Source organism: Dipodomys ordii, unplaced genomic scaffold, assembly GCF_000151885.1.
Source record: "Dipodomys ordii isolate 6190 unplaced genomic scaffold, Dord_2.0 Scaffold105, whole genome shotgun sequence".
Lineage (NCBI taxonomy): Eukaryota > Metazoa > Chordata > Mammalia > Rodentia > Heteromyidae > Dipodomys > Dipodomys ordii.
In genome coordinates, this window is record NW_012267321.1 from 635,549 (window position 1) to 654,088 (window position 18,540).

The 18,540-nt window shown below is 51.6% G+C and overlaps 3 protein-coding genes across 3 annotated transcripts in view; 1 reads left to right on the forward strand and 2 right to left on the reverse strand.

Annotated features, from left to right (window-relative positions):
• Positions 1–8,190, reverse strand: part of Plekha4 (pleckstrin homology domain containing, family A (phosphoinositide binding specific) member 4) — an 18,478-nt gene extending 10,288 nt beyond the window's left edge. Inside the window, exons 1-9 of the mRNA XM_013027572.1 lie at positions 7,797–8,190; positions 7,230–7,319; positions 5,499–5,606; positions 4,643–4,715; positions 4,450–4,550; positions 4,198–4,307; positions 2,890–3,105; positions 2,062–2,341; positions 1,073–1,159 (exon numbers count right to left, since the gene is read on the reverse strand). Coding sequence (XP_012883026.1) covers positions 1,073–1,159; positions 2,062–2,341; positions 2,890–3,105; positions 4,198–4,307; positions 4,450–4,550; positions 4,643–4,715; positions 5,499–5,606; positions 7,230–7,313 — 1,059 coding nt within the window. The 5' untranslated portion in view covers positions 7,314–7,319; positions 7,797–8,190. The remainder of the gene's footprint in view (positions 1–1,072; positions 1,160–2,061; positions 2,342–2,889; positions 3,106–4,197; positions 4,308–4,449; positions 4,551–4,642; positions 4,716–5,498; positions 5,607–7,229; positions 7,320–7,796) is intronic.
• Positions 8,191–9,722: 1,532 nt separating this feature from the next.
• On the forward strand, positions 9,723–13,194 carry Ppp1r15a (protein phosphatase 1, regulatory subunit 15A). The gene is made up of 3 exons (XM_013027551.1): positions 9,723–9,943; positions 10,749–12,278; positions 12,680–13,194. Exons 2-3 carry the CDS (start codon positions 10,758–10,760, stop codon positions 12,986–12,988), a joined length of 1,830 nt encoding a protein of 609 aa, XP_012883005.1. The 5' UTR covers positions 9,723–9,943; positions 10,749–10,757; the 3' UTR covers positions 12,989–13,194.
• A 1,597-nt stretch (positions 13,195–14,791) lies between these two features.
• Positions 14,792–18,540, reverse strand: part of Tulp2 (tubby like protein 2) — an 11,359-nt gene continuing 7,610 nt past the window's right edge. The window contains exons 6-10 of the mRNA XM_013027573.1: positions 18,313–18,368; positions 17,623–17,928; positions 15,965–16,077; positions 15,088–15,202; positions 14,792–14,980 (exon numbers count right to left, since the gene is read on the reverse strand). Coding sequence (XP_012883027.1) covers positions 14,792–14,980; positions 15,088–15,202; positions 15,965–16,077; positions 17,623–17,928; positions 18,313–18,368 — 779 coding nt within the window. The remainder of the gene's footprint in view (positions 14,981–15,087; positions 15,203–15,964; positions 16,078–17,622; positions 17,929–18,312; positions 18,369–18,540) is intronic.

An 18,540-nucleotide genomic window follows, 5' to 3' on the forward strand; every position in this document is an offset into this window, starting at 1 on the left:
TACCACTTGAGCCACAGCACCACTTCCGGCTTTTTTCTTTTTGCTTATGTGGTGCTGAGGAATTGAACCCAGGGCCTCAGGCATACAAGGCAAGCGCTCTACCACTGAGCCACCTTCCCAGCCCCTTTTTCTCTGATTTCATGCAGGTAAGAGGTAAGAGTCTCACAGAATTTCCTAGCTGGCATTAAACCTTGATCCTCAGATCTCAGGGTCCTGAGTAGCTAGGATTACACATGTGAGCCACCAGCACTGACTCCATGAGACTCTTACCTCCAACTAACCAGGAAAAAGCCAGAAACAGAAGTATGGCTCAAGTTGCAGAGTGCCAGCATTGAGCACAAAATCTAAGGGACAGTGCCCATGTCCTGAGATCAAGACACAGTACTGGCATGAAGAAGGAGGAGAAAGAGGAGGAGAAGGAAAAGATGAGGAAGATGGAGGAGGAGGAGGAGAAGGAAGAGGAGGAGAAGAAGAAAACAAAAGGCCACCTGGCAATAGACACAGAGACAGGTGGAATGCAAACCAATGAACACTTGAGATCTCGAAGCACCTAAAACAAGGCCTTCAGAGGAACCCGGCAGCACATCTCCTTCTCCAGAATTATGAGAAAATTCACTTGGTTATTTTAAGCTTTGTATTTTTCAGTCCCAGGATTTGAATTCATGTCCTAGTGCTTACTAGGTAGGTGGCTCTATCATTGAGCCTTTTCTGCTTGAGTTATTTTTCAGAGAAAGTGTTTATGTTTTACCTGGGACTGACTTGGATTGCAGTCTTCCTACATATGACTTCCTCAGAGCTGATATTATAGTTATGCACTACAGGACCCAATTTGTTTATTGAAATGGATTCTGGCTAATTTCTTGCTAGCCTCCAACACTGATCCTCCCAATGTCCATCTCCAGAGAGTAGTACTTTGTTAGAATAGCTACAGGAAACTAACCCAAGCACCTAGGCAGAGACATGGAACTGTCTAGTCTTCTCTCAATTCCTCGGCATGGAAGTGACATTCATTATGGCAAAGAAAGCAAGGGAGGGAACTTCAGTAATATCTGAGGTACCCCAGGATACCTACCAACAAAACCATGGAGGCCCGGGTCCCAGGAGGTCTTGGGGGGAGCTGGAGATAAGTGGAAGAACCAGAGGAGGCCTGAGAGGAATACTGGAATAAAAATAATACAGTGCAAAGGTAAGAATGTAAATATTCTTGACACTTTTTGTTGTTGTTGTTGGTCATGGGCTTAAACTCAGGGCCCTAAGCTCCTTTGGCTCAAGGATAGAGCTCGATAGCCACAGAGTGGCTAGTTAACTGGAGACAAGAGTCTCAGGGCTGGCTTTGAACCATGATTCTCAGATCTCAGCCTCCTGAGTAGCTAGGATTACAGGCATGAGCCAGCAGGGCCTGGCTGTTTTTGACATTTTGAAGTTTAGACAACACCCTCCCCTTTCTTCCCTTAACTACTCATCAAAATTTCAAAATAAATGGGTGCTTAGCAGCCCCCAAAGGCTGATAGAAGCCAGCTGTGGATATTCTGGGCTACAAGCCCATGATGATCAGAGGCAGGTAGCCAACTAGCTTTTTTTTTTTTTTTGCCGGCCGTGGGGCTTGAACGCAGTCCCTCCGCTAGCGCTCTACCAGTTAAGCTACAGCGCCGCTTCTGGTTTTCTAGTAGTTTATTGGAGATAAGAGTCTCATGGACTTTCCTGGATCTCAGCCTCCTGAATAGCTAGGATGACAAACGTGAGCCACCGGGGCCTGGCTAAGCTTATTTTTTATTTTTACTTTCTGAGACCTGAAGCAAATGAAACAGTTCTATCTCACAGTACTGTGTTGGAGAGGAGGCTGGACCACAACTCCCATGATGCTTAGAGAGCAAAGGCCAAGGAACGTGGTGAGGCCCATGGGAGATAGAGGCCTGTGACACTACCTGAAACCGCTCCCCCTTGGGTGGGAACTACAATCCCCATAATGCACAAGGCACAACTACCAGAAAATGTACAGGGGAAGACATCTCTGCGGCCTCATGGGAGCTGTAGTTTCTCTTCCTCCACTTCTCCACTTACCTGTGTCCTGGGCTCCTGACTCCAGTGCTGGGGGCTCTTGGAGGGTCGAACTCCGCCAGCTTCGGAGCCGGTTCCTCGGCGGGGAGTCGGGGGCCGGGAAAGGGTCTGTCGCTGGGGACCCCAATCCAGAGGAGGCCGGACATCGATGCGACTTAAAGGGGTGTGAGGTCGGGCAGGGAGGGTTGCATCTCCTGATGAGGGAGGGGGCCGCCGCGCAGGAGCAGACCGGGGACGGGGAAGGCTCAGAGGAGAGGGTGGGCGAGAAAGCGGTGTGAACAGGCTGCGGTCAGGACAGAATCGGGAAACTGAGTCAGTTAGAGCTTCTGCTCCGCCTCCACCATCCACTCTTCTATCTTTAGCCTCAAAAAAAAAATCTCCCGGGCTGGGAAGTTGGCTCAGTTGTAGAGCGCTTGGCTTGCATGCCTGAGACCCTGGGTTCGATTTCTCAGCACCACATAAACAAAAAGCCGGAAGTGGTGCTGTGGCTCAAGTGGTAGAGCGCTAGCCTTGAGCTGAAGAGCTGAGGGACAGCGCCCAGGCCCTGAGTTCAGGCCCCACGACCGGACCCAAAAAAATAAAAATGTTTAAAAAAAAAAATCTCCCTGTGTCTGCTGTACAGTCCTCCTCTGCTGGGAAGATCCTGAATAGTTTCTCCTGTGTACCCTACTTAAGACCTTGGCAGCAACCCCAACAACAGGCAAGCACTAAGCAGACAGTACCGGGCCCCGCCCCCAAGCCCTAACCACGCCTTCCCACCAGGCCCCGCCCCAACATCTCTGGTCCCGCCCACCACAGGCCCCGCCCCTACCACCAGCCAGCCTTACTCACTCTGGGCTTCTTGTCCTCCTCATTCCTGGGCTAGATGGCAGGTGTAATGTAGGGCTGGGAGAGAGCAGCCTGGGTCTGCCACGACCTTTGGAGAGCCGAGCCACCTCTGGTGACTCTGAGATGCATCCTTCTTCTCCTCTGCTCACTTCTGGAGGACCCCCAGGGCCTCCAGGGCCTTCCCCAGGCTGGGGACGTGCGGGTGACCTGGATCGCCCACTAGCAAGGTGGCACAGAAAGAGACATCACTCATATGGCTCTCCTAACGGCACTATTTTCTTAGTGGCTCACTCTGAAAGGGGAGTTGTGTAATATGAGTAGCATCCCAATCTCACCAGTCACAGCAGTGACGTACCAGGGCCATTGGATGCATCCAGGTCTATGAGAAACAGGTAGGTTTCTAAGCTCCAGACTGAGATTTTGGGTAGGCCAAGACAAAGCCTGAGAGACAGTCTGACATTAAAAAAAAGAAAAATCTGGGCTGGGAAGGTAGCTCAGCGGTAGAGTGCATGCCTTGCAAGCATGAGACCCTGGGTTCGATTCCTCAGCACCACATAAACAGAAAAAGCCGGAAGTGGTGCTGTGGCTCCAGTGGTAGAGCGCTAGCCTTGAGCTGAAGAGCTGAGGGACGGTGCCCAGACCCAGAGTTCAGGCCCCATGACTGGCAAAAAAAATAAAAATAAAAATAAAAGAAAAGAAAAATAAAAAAAGAAAAATCTGTCCTTTTTTGTTGTTGTTGTTGCCAGTCCTGGTGCTTGAACTCTGGGCCTGAGCTCTTCAGCTCAAGGCAAGCGCTCTCCCACTTGAGCCACAGCACCACTTCCGGTTTTCTGGTCGTTCATTGGAGATAAGAGTCTCTCATGGACTTTCCTGGCTGGGCTGGCTTTGAATTGGATCCTCAGATCTCAGCCTCCTGAGTAGCTAGGATGACAGGTGTGATGGCACCTGGCTCTGTTCTTCTATTTTAGGTGACACTGTTAATATGGGTGCCTGGGGGCAGGGTTGAAATGGAGATTTCTGAGGAAGCCAATCAGAGAGTGTAACATTGACAACCTGCAAAGGAGCAGCCACTGATCATGAGATCCTCTGACTGGAGGATCAGCTCGCAAGGGTGGGACTGGGCGATGTAGGAGGCGGAACTTGAGAAAGTCCCTTTGCTGATTGGGAAAACAGAAGTTCCCTAGAGGCAGAGCTTTAAAAGCAGAGTCTCCTAAACTGGATATTCAAAGGGTGGGACTACTACGTGGAGATTAACTTGGGCCAGTTATGCTCAGAATGGAAGTCATGGGTGTGGCTTGGACCTCTACTCACCAATCCTCTCCCTCTGCTCTTGAGGCCCGGCCCAGTGCCCGAAGCCAGCCCCTCAGGTCCTCTAACGTATCAGCTGCTAGAACATAGGTCCTCATGCCAGGGTGTTCAGCCTGTGGGAAGAGAAGGTTTGCCAATCCCAAGGTCTCTATAAAGGATGTCCTTGATCCTGGTTAAGAGCTTTTATGTCTAGAGGTGGATACTTCCTGCCCCAGTCTCTGTCACCTGCTACACCTGGGAAATGGAAGGACTCACGGTAAAGGTGAAGCGTCGTCCTCGAGGGGCTCCCGGCCCATCCGGCCTAACACTGTAGCTGGGGAGCAGAACACTGCCCAGAACACTCTCCTCTCGACTGTCTGCAAAGTGGAGGGAGCAAGGGAGGGTTGGGGACTAGGAGTGAGTGTGGGAGAGGGCGTCTTCCCCAATCCATGCCATCTGAGACACTGACCCTTGTAATAGAAGAGGCAATGGCCGGAGAGAACAAACCAGCGGCGTTTCCACAGCCGGAGTCCAGAGCTGTCCTGGGAAGAGAGGAGAAAGTAGACGGACACTGTGCTACATGAGAACAAAGCCCCAGAGACACATGGGAGAAGAGGGGCAGAGATGAGAGGGGACAGAGATGCAGAGGGAGGGGTTGAGAGGCTCGTCTGACACAGGATATTCCCACAGTGAGCTGAGAGCCAGTCTATGCATTGAGAGACAGATTTTTGTGCAATCAGACCTGTGTCTGACTCGAAGCTGTATACCACTTTCAAACTATGCCCTCAAGTCGTTTGCCTGCTAGGACCCTCACGATTTCTCATCTGACAACTGGGGATTGAGACATTTAGGAGGGCTTGGGAGAGATAATGTTAATGATCAGGGACTTTAGAGAAAGATGTGTTCCAGGTATGCTGGCGCCTGAGACACAGAGTGTCCAGGGTGGTGATTCCAATTCTGAGCTTCTATCACCTCTGCCTGAACCACTCCACTGTCTCCATCCATAAGCCCTTTGCTGGGGACAGTAGTGACACCTGTAATCCCAGCTATGCTTCAGGTGCTAGGTAGGAGGATGTCTCTGGAGGCCAGTCCCAGGGCAAAAGCTCAGATCCTGACGGGAGGAAGACAGAGCATGTATTGAGGTCCTAAGTTCAAACCCAAGTACTGCCCAAAGTAGACAGTGAATGAATGCATCAGTGAATGAATGAATGAAACTATGTTAGAATAAGGGGAGAAGCCATAAGTTAATTCAGGAGACATGGAAGGTAAGAAAGAATGGACAGCCAGGTCACGGCCCCAGTGTCCTTTTCTCCTGTGGACCTTACCTGCTTATGAAGCCAGCCCCGAATATGCACAGGCAAGTTGGGGTCCCTTCGGAGGGCATGGTTCCTCTTTCCAAAGGCATGGACTTTGTTTACCACTCGGGCAGGCTTCTGAGGAGAGAAGATAGACAGAGTGAATGGGGGTGGGGCTCACTTGGAATGGGCTCCAGGAGGGGTAAGAAGAGGCTGAATTTGGACGTCAGCTGGAGGCTGTTGCATACACCTATAACCTCAGCTTCTTAAAAGCAGAGGAAGGAGAATAACAGCAGAGGCAGGAAGATGACAACCAGGGAACAAGTCGGCATGAAACTCCATCTCAAACCAGGTGCTGGTGGCTCACCTCTGTAATCCTAGCTAGTCAGGAGGCTGAGATCTGAGGATTGTGATTTGAAGTGGGGAGGGGGGGAGTGCCCGTGAGACTCTTATCTCTAATAAACTACTCAAGAAAAAAAAAACTGTAAGGGGTGCTGTGGCTCAAGTGGCAGAACACTAGCCTTGAACACAAAGAGGCTCAAGGACAGTGCCTAGGCTATGAGTTCAAGCCCCAAGATTGGCAAAGGAACTCTATTTTGTTTTGTTTTTGTTTTGTTTTATTTTGGGGTCCGGTCGTGGGCCTGAACTCTGGGCCTGGGCGCTGTCCCTCAGCTCTTCAGCTCAAGGCTAGCGCTCTACCACTTGAGCCACAGCGCCACTTCCAGCTTTTTTTTTTGGCTTATGGGTACTGAGGAATCACACCCAGGGCCTCAAGCATGCAAGGCAAGTGCTTTATCACTGAGCCACCTTCCCAGCCCAAGGAACTCTATTTTAAAGAAAAGAAGAACAAAGCAAGAAACTAAACAGCAAAAGGACTGGATTTGTGATTCAAGTGGTAGATCCTGCGAGTTGAACATTTAGAAACAAGGATAAAAAAAGAAACTGGAACCAAGCCCTGATCGAACACACCTGTAATCCTAGCTACTCAGCAGGCTGACATCTTTTTTTTTTTTTTGGTCGGTCGTGGGGCTTGAACTCTGGGCCTGGGTGCTGTCCCTCAGCTCTTCAGCTCAAGGCGAGTGCTCTACTACTTGAGCCATAGCACCAGTCCTGGTTTTCTAGTGTTTTATTGGAGATAAAGAGTCTCATGAACTTTCCTGCCTGGGCCAGCTTTGAACCATGATCCTCAGATCTCAGCCTCCTGAGTAGCTAGGATTACAGGCATGAGCCACCAGCGCCCAGCTTCAGGCTGACATCTTTAAAGCCAGCCTTAGTAGAAAATCTGTGAGACCCTTCTCTCCAATTAACCAACAAAAAGCTGGAACTGGAGGTCTGGCTCACATGGTAGAGCATCGGCCTTGAGTGAAGAACCCAAAGAAGAGTGTGAGGCCCTTAGTTTGAGCCCCACTATCGATACGAAAAAGAAAAGAGGTGGAGGAAAAGGAAAAAGAAGAGCCACGCCCTCTCACTTCCCAGGGGACCTGGGCTGGGGCAGGGCTTCAGCAACCAAGTTCAACAAAGGTTCTTCCCTTGGCTGGGAATTAGGGAAAAAATAGGAGGGGTGGGGACAGAATAGGGCGTGGCTTCAAATTCCCCACTGCAGCTGATGCTTAACTTGGGACCTTCCCAGGTCTGGCAGACCACCCTGTTGCTAAGAATCCTTATCCTTAACAACCAGAGTCCCAGGGCCAGGGAACAGAAGTATCCCCAGACGCCCGCCCCTCCAGCCTTTCTCCCGGTGCCCACCAAGGAAGCTCATACCTTCGTGCTCAGGCTGCTGAGTGAGGAGACAGTGGAGGCGCTGCTGGCCAGGCTGAGGCTGCTCCGAGGTCGAACCTCCTCCATCAATGGCTTGGAAATGCACAGAAAGGGGCTGTGTCTGGGCAGTTAACCCAGCTGGGGACAGGGATGGGGTCAGAGGCTCCAAGGTCAGAAGAGGAGGAGGAGGAGAAAGAGCCTGTTGTTTGAAGTTGGGGGGCTGGGGGAAGATCATGGGCTAAGGACCGCATACCAGGGGCAATGCCAAGAGAGGTGGGCGGCCCTAGCAGCTGCGGGGAGGGGGGCAGTTGTCTGAATGCTGGCCAGAGAATAGGGGCTCCTTTATTCACACCCATTGAGCTCTGGCCAGGAATGTGACCCTTTTTGTGCGTAGAGACACCCCCCCACACCCTATTCCTTGCATCCTTCTAGCTGCCCCAGGCTACCTGTCTCCCACTTCCCATGCATCCCCCCCAAAAAAAACATCCTTACTCCCCAAGCCCAGGCCTGTGGGTGTCCAGGCAGGAATGCACACCCGGGCAAGCCCTCCCAACCCAGGCAGAAACTTACCCAGCCCTTGGGGGGGGGGGCCAGGAACTGAAGAGGGGGCCCGATGTCCGTCCTTTGTCGCTTTAGGTGGCTCCCTCTCTCTCTCCTTGTCTCTGCTCACTTGATCTTCCCCACACTTGTTTTGTCTGTCTCCTGTCTTGTTCTCCGTTTCTGCCTCACCTTGTCTCTTCTGGTTTTCTTTTCTCCTCTCTATTATCTCCGATCCCTTGGCTCTTCCTGTCTCTCTCAATCCTTCTATCCAAGTCTGCTCCTCTAATTGAATCACGTCCAAAATCTCAGTCTCTCTCTCTCTCTCCCCCTACCCCCTATCTTGCACTTTCTGCCCTGTCTTGCACTTTCTTCTGCTGTCAAGATCTCTTCCTCTTGTTCCCCATGGCTGCTGTTTCCTTCCCGTCTTTCCGATTCTCTTCCTCCCTCTCCCAGTTTCTCTTTCCTCTCTGCTGGTTTCCCCCTCAGCCTTGCCAGCCGCCCACGCGGCTGTCTCCCCTCCCAGTCCTGGCTGTCCCCGCCCCATCACAGCCTGACCCCTGGCTCAGCCGCCCCCACGGCTGAGGGGAGGGACTCCCCCCCCTCACCCCCCAGTTCTTGGGTTCCCTGAGCTGTGACTGGAACTTCTCAATGTGTGGAGCTGAGCCCTCAACTCTATAGAGTCTCAAGGAATTATGTGGCTAGGGGTCTAGACCAGTGTTCCACTTGTCCCCCTCAGTGAAGAGGACTTTGGGGATTGTAAGGGGTCCATAGCTGGAATTCCTGAAACTCTGGAACAACTGGGATTGGGGATCTAGAAGTGTAGCTTTGAGTGAGTGGCGCAGGGGTGTTCCATTTAGCTTCCCCAGGGAAGAGGTGATGCGTTTCAGATCTCCACCTTAGACCCAGGTGAGAATTCTTGTCAGGCATTTGCTGGGCCCCAGGCTGGGGACAGGGATAGCTCAGGGTTGGAGCACTGGCTGAACATCTATGAAGCCCTGGGTTCCAGGCCCTGCACCCTTCCCTACCCCCCAATAAAAAGATTATGGACCGAACTGGCTTTTTGGGTCTGAAATTCATGGCAGAGCCACACCCAATCAGAATTTCAGTTCAGATAAACAGAGCCCCTGTATCCATTTCCAGCAGTAAGACCTAGGAATACAGCCTTGTGACCATGAATCAAGTCAGTTTAGCAGACATTCCCCTTTCCCTCTTTCCCTCCCCCTCTTTCCCCTCCTCTCTCTCTCTCTGTGCCGGTACTTTGGCCTCTCTTAGCTTTCCTCCTCAAAGCTAGTGGTGCTCTTGAGCTACACTTCCACATCCTGCCTCGGCTGGCCTCGAATGAAGATCCTCAGATCTCAGTCTCCTGAGTGGCTACAGGTGTGAGCTACAGGTGTGAACCAGCCAGCACCTGGAGGTCTATCAGATGTTACACACATGTTGTAGTGGTGCACACCTACTGTGTGCCAGGCTTTGTCCCAATCGTTGAGGAAGCAGTGAGTTGATGAATCTGGATTCTGCTGCGACCCACCTCCTCCTGCCCCCTTCTCCTGGGGAAATGGCTTGATCCTAACCTTAGGTTTCCTTATCTGGGATACAACAATATCCTACCTGGTACTCTACCCCTGAGAGGATGTGGCCTGGATGTCGGGGTGGCAGGCTTTAGACATGGCCTGCTGGTTAAATCGAAACACAGGTAAGAAGGGCGCCAAGGGACCCGCTGCCCAGGTCCGTGCCTTTGATGGGCAGTCAGGTCGCTCAGGGGGCGTGGCCACGCTGGGACGGGCCCTGTGACGTCACATCGCCTGGACTCTCCGCGAGAGTTTTCGGTGTTATTTTCCATCTCCCCACGCCCGGCCCTGTGATTCCCAGACCCCGCCTCCCCGTGACGTCAGCACGCCCGCTGCGTTGGTCTATAAAGGCCCGGCGGCCCGAGTCGCTCCGCTCCGTCGTCGGCTCTGTGCTCAGTCTGTGGATGTTTACATGCGAAGCGCGACTCGGCTCTGCGTGTCTTCGTCGCGACAGCGCTTGCGACTTCCGCTGAGACCTCGAGACCCCCGGCCCGCCGCCTGAGGGTGCGATGAAGGCGCTGGCTTCCCGAACCGTCCGGACCTACGATCGCTTTTGGAAGCTCAAGCCAACACTCCTACCCCCGGGGTGACGCGCAGGCCCCAGCCTGAGTGAGTGAGGAGCGGGCTGGGTGGGGTTGGAGGTGAGGGGTGGGGTAGGGTGGGATGGGGAGGGGCTCGAGGCCGGACTCCTGGCCAGTAATGCGGGACGGGGGCTTAGTCCCGAGATGGGAAGGTTCTGGATCGTGGCAGCTAGGTTGTAAGGAAGACAGACCCTCCCGGAGGGTCCCTCCTGAGGGAAGGGTGGGGGTGTAGTCTTAGCGTCTGTGGGAGTCAGGGCCTTGGGTCCCCAAGGAATTGCACCCGGGCGGTGTGGAGGGTCAGGCGATGGGGAGACGATGTGGTCGATTTTCAAGATCATCCAAGAGTTGGGGGCTGTGATTTGTTTCCAGAAAGCACGTAGAAAACTTGGGGGAAGTCCCAGGGGTCTGGGAGTTTGGATTCTTGGATATTAGGAAAAGTGCGAATTTAGTACCTAGGCTCGGGGATGTAGGAATTGAAGGGGACGAGAGGGACGCAGATGGGCGTGGCTGAGATTAGAAAAGAATTTAGGTGGAATTCCCTTGTTCCTATTTTTGTCTTATGACTCAAAGCTGTGCCCTGAGGTTCTCAAAAAAGCTGGGTCAGCCTCTCCCCTGGGACTGAGGATTGGGCCCCAGCTCCTTTGTGTGCTAGGCAAGAGCTCAGAGCTACATCTCTGGGCACTTATTTTGAGACAGGATTTTCTTAAATTATGCAGGCTGTCCTTGAACATCCACCCATTTCCAGAATAGCTGGGATTACCGGAGATCCCTGCCACACCCAATATGGTTCCTAATTTTTTTTTTTCTTTTCCTTTTTGCCCCTTTCCTTCTAGTCCAGAAAGATGGCCCCAAGCCACGGATCTCACGCTACACAGCTCTGGAGGGAAATTCATTCCTTCTACCTCCTGTCTCCACTGATGGGCTTCCTCAGCAAGGCCTGGAGCCGGCTGAGGCGCCCAGGATCACCAGAGCCCTGGCAAGTAGTAGCAGGAGCAGATGAGGTAGAAGCCGGTCTGCAGGTAGATGCCTCAGCCACTGTGGCATCCCCCCAGTGGGGCAGACACCCTCAAGAGGAGGCAAATGGTAGTGAAGCCCCTGAAGATGGAGAAGCAGCCTGGATGCCCCCTGTTGGCCTAGAATCCAGTCATAGCTCCCCTCGTGAAACCTGGGGACTTTCAGATGGGAACGATAAAGAAAACGTACAGAAAGAAGGAAGCAGGGTCCCTGGAGATGAAGAAAGGAAATCTATGGATGGCCAGCCTGCACCCTGGTCCCCTGGCCTATTGATAAGGGGCCTGCGAGGTTCTGATAGCAAGTGTGGGGAGGAGGCAGCTGAAGAGGAGGGAGGGACTGAACTCTCTTATCCTTCATCACACTGGGATGATTGTCCAGCCGTGGAGGACAACAACGATGGAGAAGCTGTTGAGGAAGAAGTTCCTGGAGCTACTTCCCCAGTATCTCCACAAGCCAAGCCTAGCACTTGGGTGCATTGCCCGGGAGAGGAAGAGGATCGAACCACGGAGGAGGAAAAAAGAACAGAGGCCAGGGAGACTTCCATTTCTCCCACATCTTCCTACCCCAAGTCCTGGGAGTGTTGCCCAGGTGAGGCACCAGAGGTGACTGAAGAAGCTAAGCCAGAACCAGCTCCAGCTCCGAGACAGCTGCTTAGGGGCTGGGAGTGTCCCTCTAATGACTCAGAGGAAGAGGAGGAGGAAGAGGAGGACACTGCTTTAGGAGCAGCATCCATCCTTCTCTTGGGGGCCTCTGTGGGGGCCTGGGTGTGTTCGCCAGGAGAAGACACAGAAGATGAAGACAGCGAGCTGGAGTCAGCTGAGGAGGGGGGAGACACTGAGGCTTCCTCACTCACCCCCCCTACCAGTGCTTTCTTGAAAGCCTGGGTATATCGGCCTGGGGAGGACACAGAGGAGGAAGAGGAGGAAGACAATGAGGACAGTGACTTGGAATCAGCTGCGGAGGAGGGAGAAGCTGAGGCTTCCTCATCCAAACCTCCTACGAATGTCTTCTTGAAGACCTGGGTGTATCAGCCTGGGGAGGACACAGAGGAGGAGGAAGAGGAGGAGGAGGATCAATTTGATGATTCAGAAGCTGCTGAGGGAGGAGAAGCTGCTGAGTCAAGCCCTGGATCCACCCAGATCAGAAGCTGGGCCTGTCAGCCCAAAGAGACTGAAGAAGAGAAAGCACCTGAGCCTCGCCCCTTCCAAGTGGCCATCTATTTACCTGGAGAGAGGCCGCCAGCCCCCTGGGCTGCTCCCCAGCTGCCCATCCGACTCCAAAGGCGACTTAGGTTGAAAGAAACTCCCACCCAGGAGCCGAACGATGAGATTCCTCTAAACACCAGAAAGGTGAGCCCTTGGCACCTAAGACTGATTCCACCTGTAGGCCCCTGAGCTTGAAGTCTGAGGCAGGGAGGGGGTGGGGGAAGACATGGGCCAGACTCCAGGCTCCTGTGTCCCTGTGTTACAGAGGATTGCACGTGCACTCTACTGGGAAGATTGTGTTCACTGTCACGCAATCCTCTGAAACAGAGACTGAGTCCCCGTGGGAGGGGTGGCTCATGATAGCTCCTGGAAATTCTGTTGTCATGAGTCACAAGGGCCTTTCCCGTGGTAGGCAGGTGACCAGCTTAATAGGCAGCATGCATGTGTAGCTAATTTTTCCATTCTCTTCCCCTGCCTTCTCTGGATATCTCTAGCCCTGTGCCTTTAGTGTCTAAATTCCGGTGTGTGTGTCTGTCCATCCCCAGGTGCGGTTTTCTGAGAAGGTCACTGTCCATTTCTTGGTTGTCTGGGCGGGAGCTGCTCAGGCTGCCCGCCAAGGCCCTTGGGAACAATTTGCCCGCGATCGAAGCCGCTTCGCCCGCCGCATCGCCCGGGCCCAGGAGGAGCTGGGCCCCTGCCTCACCCCCACCTGGCGGGCCAGAGCCTGGGCACGACTGGGGAACCCACTCCCATTTCTGGCCCCCATACCTGCCCCTACCCAGACCTTGCCTTCCTTCCTCTCTTCTGAGGTCCCAGCCCAGGCCACGCCCCTTCCCTCTTCCCCCCTCCTGTGAAACTCCAGCTCCTGGCCTGTGTCTGAGTGTGTCAGAAACAAGGTAGGGGGAACTGGTGGCTTATGCCTATAATCCAGAGGCTGGGATCTGGGTATCGTGGTTCGAAGCCGGCCTGGGCTGGAAACTCCACGAGATTCTTTTTATCTCCAATAAACCACTCAGAAAAAAGCCAGAAGTGGAGCTGTGGTTCAAGTGGTAAAGTGCTAGCCTTGAGCACAAAGAGGCTCGGGGACAGCACTCAGGCCCTGAATTCAAGCCCCAGGATGGGCAAAAAAAAAAAAAAGAATATTTATTTATTACAGTGTTGGTTTACATGTGAAATAAAACCTTTTGTAAGTGAACAACTTTTCTGTGTGTATCCTGTTTTGTTTCCTATATTTGAGAGGATTACACAAAGGTTAAGGCCTGAGTAGATTTCTCATCAACTCTCCAATTAAGGCTGTTGTTTTTTTCTTGTTATCTGCTTAAATCTAAATTTTATTTTCTGAAGTGGGGGTTGGAATTCTCACTGATCCCTAAAGAGAGGATTAAGGCTGGGCACTGGTAGCTCACTCCTGTAATCCTAGTTATTCACAAGGTTGAGATCTGAGGATCTTGGTTTGAAGCCAGCCTAGGCAGACAAATCCAAGAGTCATATCCAGTTAATCAGCAAAAAGCCAGAGATGGAGGCATTACTCAAGTGGGTGGAGTACCTTTTGTCAGTCTTGGGGCTTGAACTGTGGGCTTAGGTAGCTCTTCAGCTCAAGGCGAGCGCTCTACCACTTGAGCCACAGTGCCACTTCTGGTTTTTCCAGTGGTTTATTGGAGATGAGAGTTTCACGGACTTTGCTGCCCAGGCTGGCTTTGAACGGCAATCCTCAGATCTCAGCCTCCTGAGTAGCTAGGATTACAGGCGTGAGCAACTGGCCCCCTGCTTATGGAGTACCAGTCTTGAGTGGAAAAAGCTAAGTTCAAGCTCAGTACCCAGCTAGTGCCTTAGGCCTGTAGACCTAGCTACTTGAGAAGCATGAGGTCCTGAGTTCATGCCCCAACATTGTATCACAATCTTATGTTCCCCAATTTCACTTTTTTCTAGTTGTGGGGCTGAACACAGGGCCTGGGCACTGTCCCTGAGCTTTCCCTAAAGCTACAGCACCACTTCTTTTTCTGTTTATGTAGTAGAGTTGAACCCAGGGCTTCATGCACACTAGGCAAGCCCCACGAAGCCACATTCCCAGCCTCCAGTTTCACATGTTTAAACCCTACAACCAATTCAAGTTCACAGGGAGAAGTTAACAATCTTCTGAGCTCAGCATCCATCCAGTTCAAAGGTGAGCCTCATACCCTGTCTGTCTCCACTGGATAGCTAGATTCCTGCCATGCTACCTCTTCATTTCCCCAAGCTTACCTCTGGTATTGGAGTTCAATCTGTCTCACTCTTGCTAAGCTGGTACTTTTCCACTTGAGCCATGCCTCAAACCTGGTTTGAATTCAGGGCCTGGACTTTTTTTTTGGGGGGGGGGAGGGGTCTGGTCGTGGGGCCTGAACTCTGGGCCTGGGCGCTGTCCCTCAGCTCTTCAGCTCAAGGCTAGCACTCTACCACTTGAGCCACAATGCCACTTCCGGCTTTCGAGTGGTTTATTGGAGATAAGAGTCTCACAGAGTTTCCTGCCTGGGCTGGCTTTGAACTGTGATCCTCAGATCTCAGCCTCCTGAGTAGCTAGGATTACAGGTGTGAGCCACTGGTGCCGGGCCAGATACATCACTTTTTGGTCTCTAATCTTTACCTCCTGAAAACCAGAGTATACTAAAGTCCTGTAAGCTTCACTTGGCCACCTCCTCCCCTGGGGGTCCCCCCAGCTCCTCTTCTTGCCTTGGCCCAGGAATCCCAGCTCCCCAGCCTTGAGGACTCACATTTTGTGGCTGGACCTTAATTCTCTGGTTCCGCCTGTCTATTCCTGGGAGGATTACAGCCATTTTCCGAGGCCCTCGGAATCCCAAGACGTTGGTCTCCTTGGAAGAATCATAATCGACATTTCCTGTCTCTTCCTACCATCTGGCCTCATATTCATTGTCTCCTTCCGTCCCTCCCCCCAGTATCCCTCTACGATGGGGCTTACATAACACACAGCCCCCAGCTCCTCTCTAATCTGTGACATTGAGGGGATAAAATGCTTCCGGTCCGGATTCACTCCATTGTTAAAGATGGTGAACTTAGTACCCAAGACATTAGATCTGCAGGAGGGTAGTAGAGACAATGACAATAGAAGTCACAGTGTAGTAGTTGTTACTCTAGCTGTACTTAAGTGCTTTCTCTAAAAAATCAATCATATATGTATAAAGAATTGTTGTCTGTACCCATGGTCCCAGGCTTTCTCTTAGATGAGCCATGATAGTTTTGATTTCTTTTTCTTTTTCTTTTTCCAGTTCTAGGGCTTGAACTCAGGGCCTAGGCACTATCCCTCAGCTTCTCTGGCTTATGGCTAGCACTCTACCACTTGAGCCACAGTGCCAATTCTGGCTTTTTCTGTTTATGTGGCACTCAGAATCAAATCCAGGTCTTTATGCATGCAAGGCAAGCACTCTACCACTAAGCCACATGCCCAGTCCTGATAGTTTTGATTTCTTTTTGGCCCCATCTTTCTTCCCTCTAGACACAAGAATAAACAGACCTTTTGTCCCACTGGAACTTAGAAATCTCAGTCCCTAGCCTCTGAAGAAGTCACCTATCTTAAATCACAGCCAAAGCTTTCACCTTTTCTCTTCCCCAATTTCTTTGATATACAACCAGCAGAACTACAAACCTATCATTTAATACAGCCTGCAGAACTACAAATCCTATCAGTCATTACAACCCGCAGAACTACAAAACCCATCAATCATCTCGGACCATCAGAAGGAACCTGTGTTCTGTGGCCCATTGGTAAATGTAGTCCATTTGTCACTTTTCTAGGTTTTCACCTGTGATTTATTATACATACTTTGGCTCTGCCTTACCTGACTTTGCCCACAAAGTTGGCCCCATCTCGGGACATGTCTGTGGGGTCCATGGAGATGAGATAATTCGAAGTTTTACTCCTTTTCCTCTTTCTTCCAGCCAAGAGGAAGCGCTGTCATGGAAGGAACAGTTTGTGAAAATGAATTTCAGGTATTTGGCTAGAGCTGGAAGAGTCTAAGGACAAATGTCATGTCTTAGGACAGAGGAGATGGCAGAATGGCTTGAGTCACCAAATTGACTGGGTGATATAATATATATATATATATGACATATATATAATATCATATATATTTATTTTTTATTTTTTTTGGTTGTGGGGCCTGAACTCTAGGCCTGGGCTCTGTCCCTCAGCTCTTCAGCTCAAGGCTAGCGCTCTACCACTGAAGCCACAGCGCCTCTTCCAGCTTTTTCTGCTTATGTAGTGCTGGGTGATATTCTTATGGAAGGAAACTATCAGTTTGAGTCCTGAAGGGGAGCCTTTAAGTCCTAATGTTGCCCCCTTTCCTTCTGCCCATGGGTCCCAGAACTGGTCATAGCCCAGGCAGTGCCCAGTTGCAGAGAATGAAGAACCTTGCTTGGAACATTACAAGGGTCTCTGGTAGACATTTCATCCAAGCAAACTGAGTCTGATCCCAAGTAGGGAAAGAAGCCTCTCTAGGAGAGGGAGACTACCCAGAGAGACCACCACCACACTGGAAGGGGATTACCCAGCTAGAGAAGGGCATGGCTTGCCCCAGGATTAGGGAGGATCTGACACCCAAGGCTCAAGGAGGGACCAAAGAAGGGACTAATGCATATCTAGAGAGATGTGGTAGGACTAGGTACCTATGGCTCACACCTGTAATCCTAGCTACTCAAGGAGGCTGAGATCTGAAGATCCAGGTTCAAAGCCAGACCAGGCAGGAAAGTCTGAGACTCATCTCCAATAAAGCACCAGAATACTGGAAGTGGCACTGTGGCTCAAATGGTAGAGCACTAGCCTTGAGCTGAAGAGCTGAGGGACAGTGCCCAGGCCCAGAGGTCAAGCCCCAAAACAAAAACAAACAAGAGAGGGGACAAGGGTTGGGAATGTGGCTCAGTCAGTGGTAGAGTGCTTGCCTTGCATGCATGAGGCCCTGGGTTCGATTCCTCAGCACCACATAAGCAGAAAAAAGTCGGAAGTGGCGCTGTGGCTCAAGTGGTAGGGTGCTAGCCTTGAGCCCAGAGTACAGCCTCCACAACAGACCAAAAAAAAAGAGAGAGAGAGAGAGAGGAGAGAGGAAAAGGGGGGGGCAAGGCCTGATTTTAAAAGTGGGGTCCAACCCTGGGAAGGACATAACTTGATTATGGGAAGGGAAGGTCTATGCCACTGGGCTGTATAAGTAAGACTCCTGGGCTGGGACTGGGGCTTAAGTGGTGGAGTGCTTGCCTAGCATACATGAAGCACTGGGTTGAACGCCAGAAGTGGCGGTGTGGCTCAAGTGCTACAGTGCTAGCCTTGAGCCAAAGAAGCTCAGGGACAGTGCCCAGGCCCATGAATTCAAGCCCTAGAACTGGGACAAAAACCTAAGTGTGGAAGTTGACAAGACCTAGATATAAGCCAAGCCAAGCCTGGATTTGTCAATTGGCTTGACTTTGTCCCCTGGGAGCCATACACCCCAAGGAGCTGCAATCGCACCTTGCCACCATCAGCCGCCTCCAGGTACACCTGGTAGGTGGGGTATAAGGTCTTGTCCATGCCATGCTTGTTGCGATGGATGAGACACTGCACGATGTGACCGACCATGGCCGGCCGAAGGACATATGCCATCATGTCCTCTCCCAGCTGAGGGCCAGGGGCACAGGGTGGCAGGTCTTTGGTGCTGCCCAGGTTGAAACCGTCCTTGCCATCCTCGACTTTGGGGGCACTGGGCTCCTCTTTGTTGATGGTTTCTGGGAAGTTTGTCTCTGCAGGCTCAAATTCGTTCTCTTCCAGGTTTTCTCCCTAAGACAAATCCAAAGTTGGAAAACAGTCAGGGACAGCTCTACCATCTGATTGGACATTTTCCCTCTTATTACCATGCCTTCTGCTTATTGATCAAGTATCTCAATCAACCCGCCCAGCTGAATACTGACCAGACATCAGTTGATTGGCTTCTTCCCTGTAACCTGAGTTCTCTCCACCAACTGATTGGATACTCTGGTTTGAGAGCCTTATTCTACTAAAACCAATGTTTATCTAGATAATAAAACAGCCCAGTTCTACTCAAGTGAGATCGTTAATTACGTCTTACAACGGTCCATGTGTCTGCTGCCTTATTCTCAACAACCTCGCTGCCTTTCCGTGGCTGCAGTTTTTTGTTTTGTTTTGTTTTAGAGAGGGTCTCACTGTATAGCTGATTCTGGCTTCTAACTCCCAATCCTCCTGTCTCAGCCTCTCGAGTTCTGGGATTACAAGTGGGCACCCCCATATACCCAGCCACAGGCTGCATCTTCATGGCCATACACTCATAAAGGCAATAATTAGCCGGGCGCTGGTGGCTCACGCCTGTAATCCTAGCTACTCAGGAGGCTGAGATCTGAGGATCGCGGTTCAAAGCCAGCCTGGGCAGGAGAG

Excerpts from the sequence above, each read along its gene's own strand:
- Ppp1r15a (XM_013027551.1), top strand. The coding sequence starts at position 10,758 with ATGGCCCCAAGCCACGGATCTCACGCTACACAGCTCTGGAGGGAAATT. Across the intron at positions 12,279-12,679 it reads TTCCTCTAAACACCAGAAAG|GTGCGGTTTTCTGAGAAGGT; the intron begins GTGAGCCCTTGG and ends GTCCATCCCCAG.